Here is a 14,213-nt window from a genome sequence, read left to right on the forward strand (position 1 = left end):
CCAAGGGACTTTTCGGTTACCTTCGACGGGAACCCCACGAAGCTGTCCTTCTTCGTCACCAACGCCAGAGAATACATGGCCCGCCACGGACATTACTTTGATTCAGAAGCTGAAAAAATCTCGGCGGTAGCCATCAAACTGCAAGACAGGGCGGCGGACTGGTACGTCCAGCTATACGAGTCCAAGTCCCCAGCCCTAGCAAACTTCCATACTTTCCTCACCGACCTGAAACACTATTTCGAAGACCCAATGGCGAAGGAGAGGGCGAAGTGCGCACTGCAAGCACTGAGACAGGGCAAAAGAACTGTAGCCGATTACGCCCTGGAATTCAAAGCCCTCGCGGGCAAAATCACCGAGTGGTCAGAGGCCACCCTCACCGAAATGTTCAAAAGGGGACTCAACCGAGAAGTGCTTCAATGGGCACTTTACCGGGACGACCCAACCTCACTTCATGAATGGATTTGCCTTGCCGGCAAAGTGGAGCACACACACCGAACGTTCCTGCTGTCGACCGGAGACGACAAATCCCCGCCCTACCCAAGAGGACCCCCCACGCACACGGGGCCAACCGGACACGCGGACCAACAGCAGAGGTTCGCCTGCGGACCGTGCGCAAAGTGCGGGAAAATGGGGCACAAGGTGGCAGACTGCTTCGCAAACAGAGCACCGGACCTCACACCCTGACCCGCACCGAAACCAGCACTCAAAACAGCAAACCCCCCCCCCCGGCGACTGACAGGAGCTTTAGCAGCCCCAGACGAGGACGCGGACGCCTACCTCGCTGGGGATGACAGCGACGCCCCAGCACAGCCGGCGGGAAATGCTCCCCGCCTGCTCTAAGTTGTGCCACGGAGCAGGTGGTGAAAAAGGGGCGCAACGCACACAGAGAGAACGATGACAACTCCATCTTGACAGGGAAAATCAGACTCACCTACGGCCCCAGAGCCACTGCGGCCGAGGCGTTAGTGGACTCTGGGTGCTCTAGAAACCTGATTCATCCTAGCATCGTTGTGAAGCTCAAGCTGCCTTGCCTTCCCCTCCCCAAACCGCTGGCGTTCCATCAACTGGACGGCTCAACAGCGGGGGGGAAACCAGCCACACAACAGACCAAGACTGTCACCCTAACAATGGGCACCCACAAAGAACAAATATCCTTTGTGGTGACCCAAATTGGGAAACCCATCATAGTGCTGGGCATACTGTGGCTAGCAAGCAACAACCCACGCATCGACTGGAGGAAACGGACCATCCAATTCAGCGATGGCACATACCAAGCTCCAGCACTGGAGAAGATACCCACCCCGACAGTAGGGAGGGCTGAGGGAGTCGCCCAAGACAATAACCCAACCCCGGAAGGACTACCAGACCAATATGCCAACTTCACAGACGTCTTCGGAGAGGAGGAGGCGGCGGACCAACTACCCCCCCACCGCAAGATGGACTGCAAAATTGAACTACTACCAGACGTCCCCCTACCCAAACCAAAGAAGGAGCTGGCAACCCTCCGGGAGTTCATCAACAAAAACCTGGCCAGGGGTTTTATAGAGCCGGTGAATTCGCCCATCGGAGCGCCCGTCCTTTTCCGAGAAAAAAAGGACGGCACCTTACGGCTCTGTACCGATTACCGGGGACTCAATGCCGCATCCTCCTCCAATAAATACCCACTGCCCCTCGTAAAGGACATGCTCGCCCACCTGTCAACGGGCCGCGTATTCTCCAAACTCGACCTCCGCAAGGCATACTATAGGATCCGAATCAAGGCGGGGGACGAGTGGAAAACAGCCTTCAACTGTCCCCTCAGCGTCTTTCAATACAAGGTACTGCCATTCGGGTTAGCAGGGGCCCCGGGGGTGTTCATGCAACTCATCAACGAGGTGCTACATGAACACCTATTCAAAGGGGTACTAGTGTACATAGACAATATCCTCTTTACACAAGGACACAGGATGAACACGAACGGCTGGTCAGACAAGTACTGGACAAATTAAGGGGGGCTAAACTCTACGCCAAACTGTCCAAGTGCGAGTTCCACAAATCACGCTTGGACTACCTAGGGTACCGAATCTCCGGCAAAGGCGTGGAAATGGACCCCGCGAAAGTCCAGGCAGTTTTGAATTGGGAACGCCCACGCAATAGGCGCCAACTTCAAAGCTTCCTGGGATTCACGAATTTCTACAGGTCCTTTGCCAGGGGGTTCGCGGAGATAGCCCTCCCCCTAACGGACCTACTCAAAACCAAAGGAGTTGGGGAAACACGCAGAGTCAAGAACCTGGGGGCCGTGCTTAATTGGACTCCCGCATGTCAAGCAGCGTTTGACAAGCTGAAAGCGCTGTTCACAACGGAGCCAATCCTTGCACACCTGGACCCAGAACGGCCGTTCGTAGTTCAAGCTGACGCGTCTGACTTCTCCCTGGGTGCCATACTGCTTCAAAAGGACCCCACAGGAATCCTTAAGCCATGCGCCTACCTGTCAAAAAAATTCTCGGAGATGGAGAGGCGCTGGCACGTATGGGAGAAGGAGGCGTTTGCGGTAAAAACGGCACTGGAGACGTGGCGGCACCTGCTGGAAGGGACCACCCACCTGTTTGAGGTCTGGACAGACCACCGCAACCTCGAGGCACTCCGGACGCCCAGACGCCTCAGCCCGAAACAGGTCAGATGGGCTCAATTCTTCAGCCGGTTTAACATCCAATTGAAGTTCATACCAGGCAAGAAGAACTTCCTGGCCGACGCGCTCTCCCGACTGCCCCAAGACGAAGAGCCCATCCCTGATATGGTAGGAATGGTACTATCCGCCTCCCAGCTGGGGATGGCAGCGACCACCCGGAGCAGCGCACGGAGACAGCCCAACCCCGCGACTCCACTGACTGCAAGCCAACCCGGTCCTAGACGGCGCCGACCGCAACTGCCAGGGGGGATAAGGGCAGACCTTATCGCCGCCCTGAAAACCGACCCCTGGGTCCTAGCCAACCCCGACAAGGTGACAATGGAGCAAGACTTAGCATGGGGAGAAGGCAGACTATACGTCCCGGACTCACAGCGCCAGGCGATCCTCAGCAGATCGCATGACAGCAAGCAGGCGGGACACTTCGGATTTTTAAAGACCCTGCACCTAACACGAAGGCAGTTCTGGTGGCCCTCATTGAGACGGGACGTCAAGGCATACGTCGCATCCTGCCCGGTGTGCGCGATGGCCAAACGGCCACCGGGAAAACCCCAGGGACTGCTGCAAGTGGTGGCGGAGCCCTCCCGGCCATGGGAGGAGCTCTCCATGGATTTTATAGTCGACCTACCACTCAGCCAAAAGAAAACAACCATCTGGGTGGTGAAAGACTACTTCTCCAAACAGGCGCATTTCATCCCCTGTGCAGCAATCCCGTCCGCCCAGCAACTAGCTAAACTCTTCCTCGTACACGTGTACAGGCTACATGGATGTCCTGTACGCTTGGTGACCGACGGGCACACAATTCACCTCAAAGTTTTGGCGGGCCTTTTTAAAACTGATCGGGACACAACAAGCCCTATCCACAGCCTGGCATCCCCAGATGGACGGAGCCACGGAGATCCTCAATGCCATGCTAGAACAATTCCTCCGTTCGTACATCAATTACCATCAACGGGACATTTGGGGCTCGGGGATTTACGCAACGGAAGGAAGGGGGAGCGCTGACCGGCGCGGGCTATTTAAATCCCGGACCGGCGCGCTCCCTCCACTCTCAGCTTTAACTAGGCATGCACTATACTTGAATAAACTCAGAACCTGATTTTTCCTAAATTGGCGTCTGTGTCTTATTAAGTAGCAGGCAGAGCCTGACACCTATTCCTTCCGGAGAGTGTGCCTGCTTGTGGATCAATGCAGTATCAGTCTTGATACAGTTGTGTTGATTAACCCAAGTGCAACAGGAAGAATTCACTAATTTACACACATACAAACAAAGGCACAGAGCCCCCAAGCATCAGAGCTTCCAGCTGTGAAGGTTTCTGTTCTGCTGCTCCAGCTTAATCCAACCTCCTTTCTCATTTGCTAGTGGAGACAGGATTATAACTTCCATGGCTGGCAAATTGGTTGCAGATATTGGTGGAGCAGGGATGTCAGATATGCAGTGACTGTCGTCTGTCTTAGTTCTGCAGTATGTCTAAGCATAAATGAAGATCTGGCAATGCTGGTATCAGTTTAAATAAATTTTCCTACTTAAATGAACCTCCTTTCTTAGAAAAGGTGAACATATAACAATTGGAGGGGCCCAAGTGCGATTAGTGACAGTACACAGGCACTGCTTACAAAAATTCCCCAAAATTATTCCCCAAATCTTGAAAAAGCACAGCTTAGGCAAGCTGTGGCCAATTGGGATAGACATTACTGAGTTAGATGGACCAAGAGTCTGCTAATTTCTAAGGTAGCTTCATATTATAATATTAGGTGGCTAATTTGTATGCCCATCTGCATGCATGCTGTGTCTAAATGGAACAAATCTGAAATAGCTATACATACTTCTGTAGTAGCAATATGTATTTCTGTTTGGCTGTATATCTTCATATACCTTAACATCCTGATGTAACTTTCCACAGTATATGGCATTTATAAAATGCAGGAAGTAAAGAAAAAACACAGGCACACACCAGCAAATTATTGTAAAGGTAGTGATCATTGGTAGCAGCTAGCAAGTAATTCACATGCCAATCAGATGCATTTCATGGGAAAAATATGATAATGCATTAAAACTTTAAAACTAACTTTGATGAGGTAACAGCCAATTATACTGAATTACCGTAACTCATAAGTGTTTGTGATCTTCTTACCATTACATACCCATTGATGCATGCCATTTAAAAAATGTGCACATCATGCTGCTTCTATATCTATTTTAAATAATATATTTATTAATATTTAATACATAACTGTTGAAGAGTTATTAACTGTTTTAAAAAGCACTGCTGTTTTTATATACTGCTCATAACGTACAGGATTGTTTTATATTGTTTGTCCACATTTATCTTATTGTTGTTCCATGTGAAAAGCAAGATGGGTGGGGGACTTCCGGTGGGGACATGATGGACTGAACAGCTGTGCCCACGGACTTAGCAGGCAGAACTGACAATGCGGCAGTTCTTGGGCTCAGGCAGGTTTTTCCTGAAGCCCAGGAGTGTTTTTCTGGAAAAAGGAAAATACCTAGAATCACCCCATCTGTCCTCCAGACAGCTGCTTGCAGCCAGAAGATCGCAAACAGTGTTCACGCTTCACTGGTAAGAGCGGCCGGGAGGCTGGGACATCACCATTTCCAAGCCACGCTGTAGCCTTAAAGGGACACTAAGACTGGCCACCCCATTTCTAAATCACTCAATTTATATTTCTTTTAAGTACAGGTAACCCTAAGAGAGGCTTTCTACAGCAAGGAGAAGTGGGTTCTCTTGGTGCTTATTGTTATTTTTGGGATCAATTTTTAAAAAATTATTTTTAAGTTTTGGACTTTGTTTTCCCTCCAAATATTAAGGAGGATTGAGAGTAAATAATTGTCTCCCTGTTATTAGTTTTGCACTAAATTTGAAGATATTAGCATTTTCTGAATTGGCTGTTTTGAACGTTCAGTTTTCTGCTTCTACTTTCCCTGGGGAAGTGTCTGCATATCTCACTTTTGCTTATGTAAACACATTCTGGAATTCTTTCATATCTTCAACTTTCGCTGGTTAAGCTCCTAGGGTGTGCCATAATCTACTGCTTGAGACATGGAGGATTTTAAACAGACTTTCTCTGACTTCCAAAAAGATTTTAAACAGATTCTTTCTGATTCCCACCAAGTTTTTATGCAAGGCATTCAGGACATTGTGGAAAATATGAGGTCTAAAATGTGTCATCTGGTTGGGGATGTGGTAGATGAAACTGAGAAATTTAACAGTGATAGAAATGTCTCTTCTAAGAGTGAGATCAGGATTTCTGTTGAACTGCTGGATGAAGATTGGATAGTCGAGTTGAGTTGAAGAAATTGAAGGGAGAGATTGAGTTGCAAGCCATAAGTGAAATCGATCTTCTGATGGAACGCATGGAAAAGAAGGGGTTGTTATGTATGGGAGGTCTCCTGAAGAGAAGTCAGAGTTTTGAGGGGGGCAGTTGGGCTGTTTGATTTTTTTTAAAGAAAAAAGCTCTGTGCATATTGTGGGGATAAGTAAATGCTCTGGTTTATTTTGAACTGGGATAAGGGTTTAAGAATATTTATCTGGATTGCTTTTAGTATTTGGCTGATTTCATTTATCTTTAACAATTTGGAATAAGATTATTAAGGTATAATAAAAAATAATAAATGTCTGATTTTGGGTTTAATATGATTAAGATTATTAAAATTGTTGTATTATCAAGTACAATGGCAGAATTTATATGTTTTTTAGTTTGATCTTTATTATAGTAGACAGGAATGTATAGAATAGTAATAGGAAGGAAATAAATAAATGTCTTTGGGGGGGGAGGTTTTTATATATATTTATATATAAAATAAAATGTGTGTGTGTGTGTGTGTATTTCTTTTAATATAAGGGGTGGGAGCAACTTTATTTAGTGATTTTTATAATGTGCCAATGGAATGATTTATAGAAATAATGTGATTTTGGTTAAATATAGAGTAAGGGATTGATTATGGAAAATTGTTGTATATCCTTAATGTTAAAAGTCGAAATTCACCTCTTTTTGTAATTTTGAAAAATTTTCCCTTGTGTTTCTACACTTTTTTAGTTTTTTTCTTTTTTTCTTTGTATTTTCTTTGTTTTTCTATAGCTTTTATCTTTGCTTGAAACTTAATAAAATTCTTATAAAAAAAAAGAAAAGCAAGATGGGTGGGGTATATAACAGAGTGGTCAAAAGAAAACAGGTTCTTCATTAAGCACAAAATCCTGTATTTGTTCAAGACAACTTTATTCATGATCAGAAAAGCACACGAAGGTAAAAAAACTCTCCCTCCTTGAGTTATTACTCAACGAAAAGAGCAGGAATGAATGCAGATATCTTTCTTCTATTTATTATTGAGGAGAAAGCTGGTACAGCTTGTTTTCTTTTCCTACTTAACTGTTAGCAGATTGCTAGGAAAGCCTTTGGCCCAGGAGAGATCAGAAAAGTCACACACCAGGCATTTCTATAAAAATAATTTTATTTACAGAAAACAAACATATTTAAAAGCTTCTGCATTCTTACAGGCTCTCAGTGAGAGCTGCTTAACTCTCTACATGCCTACACAGAAGGGAAACAGAAACAAAAACAAGTCCAGGCAAGTTCTTCTCCTCAGATGCAAAAATTAACATCCTAAAAGGGGACAATTAAATTCATCCTCTTCACCCGGCCTTAATCTGTAGTAGAAAACATAATAACATTAACAAATGCTTCTTTGCCCACAAATGTTACGGACAGTAATTTACTACATCAGTCACAAAGGTATTTAAGTCTCATCACATTTACCTGTGATGCTCCAACACAAATCTACTGTGCTGACAGACCCAGGGGACATCAGGGGAGGTTTCACAGAATCCAACACATATTTAATCTAAGAAGATAGACCTCAACTGTATTGTTACAGCTAGAAGAGCTTGGTACACCATAGAGCATGGACTTCTCTTGGCCAGCTTGCCTGCTGCTGAACACGCCTCTGCCTAGCTACTGACTGCATTGGGAGGCAGCAGAGCTGTGTGCTCCATCTTACTTTGAGCCGATCAGCTTATCCTTTCACTTGAGGGCAATCCATCACTTCCCACGCTGAGCTGGAGGCTTAAAGTCCCACTGCTGGATCCCATATGGTAACCGCAGATTCCTCAGCCATGAATCCTGTCCAAGAGCCAAATGCCAAACTAAAATTGTAACAAGTATAAGCTATATAATTATCCTATTTTTGTTACGGAAAGGCGCCGGTGATAGCATACTTCAACACCATCCAAAGAGGGATGAGCAGGTGGGAAGGTCTGACACTAAACAAGTTGGTTCTGTATTTAAGAGGCAGGAGCAAGATATAGAGGAGATGGAGAGTCTCTCGTCTGCCTACCTCTACCCACCTGGGAACTGACTGGTTGTCCAGCTTCTGGGGCTACACCGCCTGCCAAATTATAGAAGTGTCTATGTTTAATGCCTGAAAAGCTCCATTTGTGGAAAACAAATACTACCTGCTGCATTGTTGACTTACAGAGAGCAAAGTCATGTATATTTAGTAAAATTAATTAAATCTGAATGCACGTCCTCCTTCTTCAGCAGCCCAGCTCTGTGGCTGAACACATGATTGCCCAATCTAAGTAATGTTTGCACTACCAGGCCTGTCTGTTTCTGGCAGAAGTGATTTAGTGTTGCAGCTAAGGCCCTTTCCCCACTTACATCTAACTGCAACACAAACATGCCCTGGCATCCTCTTTTTTCGCAAGTCCTCATGACATTGTCACAAGCTGTGAGTGGATAGTTTATTGTTGGCATAACTCTGCCTCCCAGCTCCTGAGATTCTCTGTTTCCCTCCTTTAGCCAAGGCAGAGTATACTTGGCTACTAACTACTTGTCCTTTTCATTCATTCTACGGGGTGACTTCAAGGGCATCTGCAGAATTAAAGGCTTTCATCAAAATAATGAAAGCAGCATACATGTGTGTGATGTCATAATGCACAAACAAAAGGGGCAAAGCTTGCATCATAGCAGCATGATGCTGCTTTCTTTATTCTCCCTCCCCCTATTCAGTGGCCCTGCAGATACTGTATCTCTAGATGATTTTGCTGACCATCAGTTGCTAGTTACTTTAAAAAAAATTATCTATTTTGTGAAAGGCAAACATGTTGAGTGAAGACCAAGGCAAGGGGCTGAATGGCTGGCTGGCTGGCTGGCATCTTTTATGTCTTCTTGGCACTGAAGAGAGTGGTGCTGTCAATGCCATACTGCAGTGTACAGAAATACTGTTCAGTCTCTTAGCTGTTGGACCTTCCTTGCTTCTCTTTCCTCAATTTCCACTTTTCTCCCTCCAGGAGTCAATCTACATTAAATAATCACTAAGCATGTTTAGTAATCATTAAACTATTTCTGGATTTCCATTTCCCTTAAGTTTTGAAAATCTCAGAGTTTCTCCAAACTTGCTTATACTGCCCTCTTACGCATTGATGGTGCTGTTTTGTCTATATAAGAAAAGAGATTTACAGCTTAAACTTAAGAAGGAGAGGCACTTTCTGATAGCTTGGGTGATATTATAAAGTGGGTGTTGTATTAACATTGCTTATAGGCAATATAAGAAATGGGACTGAGGAGCTGAACACATTGTATAAGTTTAAGATACATTAGATTTCATTGAACTTTTGAAATTGTACAAGTGCAGACATAGACTGTCCTGCTTGTCTTATGCAGAACTTCATTGCTTCGCTACTAGATTTGTTCTTACGTCTCCTTTCTGGTATTTTAGAAACTGGCCATGCTTCTGATCAAGTTCTTGGAGAGAGTTCTCCAGCCATCTTGTCAAGTGACATGCTTGGAAAGCATACGAATTCTGTCCCGGGATAAAAAATGCCTTGGCCCTTTCACCACCATGGAAAGCTTGAAGACGCTAGCCAGGCATGCTGGGATTGTTTACAGGGAAGAGCAAATCCTGGAGGTTCCCGATCTGGATGTAATTCTGGAGGCCCTTAAGTGCCTCTGCAATATTGTCTTCAGTAGTCCCCGGGCTCAGGAACTGATGGCTGAAGCTCGGTTTGTGGTGGGCCTTACAGATCGCATCAAACTCTATAATGAGAGAAACTTCCCCCATGATATAAAATTCTTTGACTTGCGCCTTCTCTTTTTATTGACGGCACTAAGGGTGGATATTCGGCAGCAGGTTGCACAGGAACTTCGAGGTATTGGTTTAATGACGGATACTCTGGAACTTACACTGGGAGTGAAGTGGATTGACCCTCATGAGGTAGCTGCTGAAGGGAATCCTCCCCTGCCATTACCTCGGCAGGAGACAGAGCGTGCCATGGAAATCCTAAAGGTCCTCTTCAATATCACTTTTGACACCAACCAAAGGGAGGTGGATGAGGTAAGACACCCAGACGTGACACTGGGTATTTCATTCATAGATGTCCTGTCCTTACTCACCACTTCATTTCACCTATGATTCCTACAGTTAGGGACATGTTTAGAGTCCCCCTGGAAGTCCACATCTGGAGTGCACCTGGAGTGAGTTCCAGATTATAAGAGGAAACTCAAATCGCTCTATTTCACCCTGCAGCCCTCCCCCCTCTTATTTACTCAGTTACTTACTTACTGCATTTCTAGGCCACCCCAATCCCGAAGAACTCTGGGTGGTTATAATAAAAGTCTAAAGTAATACAAGAAATTGCAAGGAAACATAAAAGCTATAATGGTACTCACAATCATTTTGGGCTGAAGGCATGTTGAAATAGGACACTTTTCATTTGCTTTTGAAATGCAAGGAAGGCGGGGCCTTGTTGCCTCCAAGGGAAGGGAGCTCCATAATGTACAGGCTACTGGTGAGAAGGCCTGCTCCTCTTGTCATGCTACACATACCTTCCAAGCAATGGAGAACTTCAGCAGACCCTTTCCAAATGGCCAGGCCAGGCAAGCAGATTTTATTATTGTAAAGCATTACCCGATGTAACCCAGTGCTGCTTTATAATGACATAAAGTGAGTTTCAGTAGGAAGATAGAATCACTTCATTGATCCCATCTGTTCTGTTGAATGGAAATTGTTTCCACTCCCCAGAATATATAATGTAATTCTTCTTATGTTTCAGAATTACCGCATGTATGTGCTTACATGTTTGCCCGACTAATTGCTTCTGTGCATGTAGTGATTTGCTATAACTAGGCTTCTTGGTTAGATATACAGTATATGCCACAAGAATGATTTGTGATAATATTTCTTTAGTCATTTATAATATGTAAAGTCATGTTTGCTTTCATTACTTTAAAGTATGATAGATCTCTCTGTTACCATTTGCTGGAATTTTTCAACGTTGTTGGGCTTTGAAAAGTTAGGGAAAATATATTATTAACATCATTATTATTCCTTCAAGTGAGTCTTAACCCCTGGTGACTGTGTGGTCCCTGCAGTTTTCTTCGCAACATTTTCAGAAGTTGTCTGCTTCCCAGGGCTGAGAGAAAGTGACTGGCCCAAGGTCACCCAGCTGGCTTTGTGCCTAAGGCGGGATTAGAACTTCTAGCCTGTTACCTTTAACCTAACTGGCTCTCAAGGAAAGTTAAAGGCCTATTGAATTTGCATGCATGTTAGATGGGGTGGAGGAGAATGGATCTAGTAGCTTAAACTAGACCTCCCCACCCTGATACCTTCCAAATGTATTGGACTACATGGCTGGGAATTCTGGAAATTGAAATCCAACACATATTACTTGTGATCAAGAACTCAACAAATTATTGAAGGATCTGAAATGGCTGGATGAAAGGCCAAAATGTGGTATATTTTAGGTAATTTCTAAGGAAATATTTCTGTTACTTGCCTTTTATTTCTGATTTTAAAATCAAGAATTTCAATTCTTCATGAACCTGGCTTGATGCTATTCTGAACATTTGCCTTGTTAATATAGCAATTACTTTATTTTCACTCCTGCGTTCTTGCTACCTAGCTTATTGTTATTTTGCAAAATTTGACATTTTGGGGAAAGGAAACTTGGAGAAAATTGTAAGTATACAATAGACATACATGAAGGGACAAAGGGAAAGAAATGCCAAATGAGGCAATTATGCTAATTCATCTATTGCTGTGGCTTTGCGTTTTGTCACAAACTAGGGAGCTAGGAATTTACAGTTGCTTTGTTTTGTGTGTGCTAATTTGCTTTGCAGATTTTCTAATTCCATGTATGCCATTTCTCCCTTGCACTCAAATTTGTATTTGGTCCTGAAAATGTTTTACTAGAACAATATGTATCAGTCAACAGACTGTCTGAAATAAAGTTGAGTTCTTTTCTCAAAATAAAGATTTTAATTTTGTTTTGGGGCCAGGAAGATGCTTCTCTGTACCGACGTCTGGGTGCCCTTCTCCGTCACTGCCTGATGATTTCAGCAGATGGTGATGATCGGACAGAAGAATTTCACAGGTGATTGTGATATGTTAATAAAATAAAAGTAAAATACATATAATGGTACAACCGCAGAATTGGTAGGTGTAGTAATAAAAGTAGGGGGGGAAAGGGGGACAGCCTGGAAATTATATAATAAACAGAACAGCTAAATAAATTGGAATGTGTTGTTTAAAAGTCCCCCCCCCCCAATGTTGGCGAACAGCATGTATCACCGATTCATTACTGCATATCAGGTGTAGATACCTCCTTCCAGTACGGTAAAATAAATGTAGTATCCTACTTCCAAAATGTGGACCCTAATATAGCATACAGTAATTCTTAGTGGTGAAAAAAAGAATGTTATAACTGAAATTGCTTTAGCACTGGAAAAACATTATGCAGCTTGTGCAGAGTATTAAAAAAAAATCAGAGTTCTGTTCTGCTTCATGTACTTGACACAGCCCATAATAACTTTAGATAGTGATAAACAGTATCAGCAGGAGAGGCTCTTCTGAAGATATTTGCTGCTGCTGCTGCTGCTGCTGCTAGCTTGCCTATCTAGTACACAGGAAAGGGCCTCCTCTAGTGATCCCATGGTAGGAATTTAGGAAAATAGTGAAAATCCATTTCTTCCACGAACCTTTTCATCAGGTGAACTGATTTTGATTTCATTGATACTAATTTTAATTTTGCCTTGAATTTAATTATATTGGTATTACTCTTTTGTGTTTTGAACTGTTGTAAACCATGTTGATTGTTGTATAAGGAGAGAGACCGGATATACAGCATATTTAATAAATAATAGTTTGTGGGTACATTGCACATTATGAGCAAGAGATTTGGCAAATCTGTGACCTTACTGGACTTCTGCTATAAAAATTGATATATAACAGCATGTGTTGATGGAAGCATGAGTAGATAGGAAGGGTTTGCTATTGTTTGATACTCCCAACCCAATTTGCAATTTGTTCTCCTATTGCTAAAACCTAGAAAATACTAGGGTTTTCAAAATGAAACAGCCTTTCATTTACATTGGTTGCTGACTTTTTTCTGTTTTGCCTTGTATCATGCCTTCAGCCATACAATCAACCTTTTGGGCAATCTGCCTCTCAAGTGTTTAGATGTCTTGCTGACTCCAAAGGTCCACCCAGGCTCTCTTGAATACATGGGAGTCAACATGGATGCTGTCAGTGTTCTCCTGAGTTTCCTTGATCGACGTCTTGATAGGGTGGGTAAAGCAGAACATTTTCACAACATCCTTGCTTGTCCCAAACTACTTTGATTTATGGTGATACCTGTGTTTGATTAGGATTCATCTGAGTGTCCATTCTGTGCTTAAATGTATGAGATTTACCTTACCATGTGAAGATAAAAATCTCAATTATTTATCACTCCCTTAAGGAAACTCCTGTAATCAGCCTGGTAGCAAATAGGTAGCAACAGCATAAATTAATGGCTATTATCTACATGTGAGTAGGTTGAATAGAGAACATTCCAGAATTGCATTGACGCATTGGCTGTTTGGTTGATATATCTTACTAGTTTGTCAGAAGCAAATTTAATTTTTGGAGTAAGGAATGTTACTGTTGATTTGCTTTCTTCTTTTCTCTGTGGTGCTGTTTAATTGTCATAGCCCCATTGCCCTGTTTTCCCCATAGCCAAAGAAAGACATGCTCAGAGACAGAGCTGACAGGAAAAGAGTAACTCCACCTCTTCAAAGCTGGAAGGAAGGTTCTTCCTGCCCCATAGAGGAAACCCCTTTGTTTGGTTTTACCATTTGCCTTCTGCAAGGAGCACTGAGTTTTCACTGGCTCCATCTTGGTAGCCAAGAATAAAAGTGAGAGGAGAAGAAGGTGACCAGTGCTCTCTGTAACGTTGTAATGATTGCCTATCCCAATAGACTCAGACTCACAAGCAGGAACTTAATGATATCTGATTTATTAGAAGAATAGTATGCAAATACAGAGAAAGCTGAGAATGAGCAAAAGCGCGCCAAATACAAACTAAAAACCCTCGGCTCAAACGTGATCCCTCCCCTCGCCCTGCCGTTGCAAACTCTCCCCCCCCCCCCAGGTGCTGGTAACCGTTTCTGCTGATGTCCTGGGAAAGGAACCTTGAACACAGGAGATAACCCAAACACATTCCAAACCAGCAGCCAACAGATAACAACCCCACGAGATGGAATCCTCCTCCCTTCC

The 14,213-nt window shown here is 43.8% G+C and overlaps 1 protein-coding gene across 2 annotated transcripts in view; it reads left to right on the forward strand.

Annotated features, from left to right (window-relative positions):
* The window catches only part of RIC8A (RIC8 guanine nucleotide exchange factor A), a 36,058-nt gene that overhangs the window by 12,151 nt on the left and 9,694 nt on the right, over positions 1-14,213 (forward strand). For both annotated transcript variants that reach the window (XM_063289209.1, XM_063289210.1), the window contains 3 exons: positions 9,399-10,013; positions 11,957-12,051; positions 13,093-13,243. In XM_063289209.1, coding sequence (XP_063145279.1) covers positions 9,399-10,013; positions 11,957-12,051; positions 13,093-13,243 — 861 coding nt within the window. The remainder of the gene's footprint in view (positions 1-9,398; positions 10,014-11,956; positions 12,052-13,092; positions 13,244-14,213) is intronic.

The sequence above is a fragment of the Candoia aspera genome, chromosome 1 (assembly GCF_035149785.1).
Source record: "Candoia aspera isolate rCanAsp1 chromosome 1, rCanAsp1.hap2, whole genome shotgun sequence".
Classification (NCBI taxonomy): Eukaryota; Metazoa; Chordata; class Lepidosauria; order Squamata; family Boidae; genus Candoia; species Candoia aspera.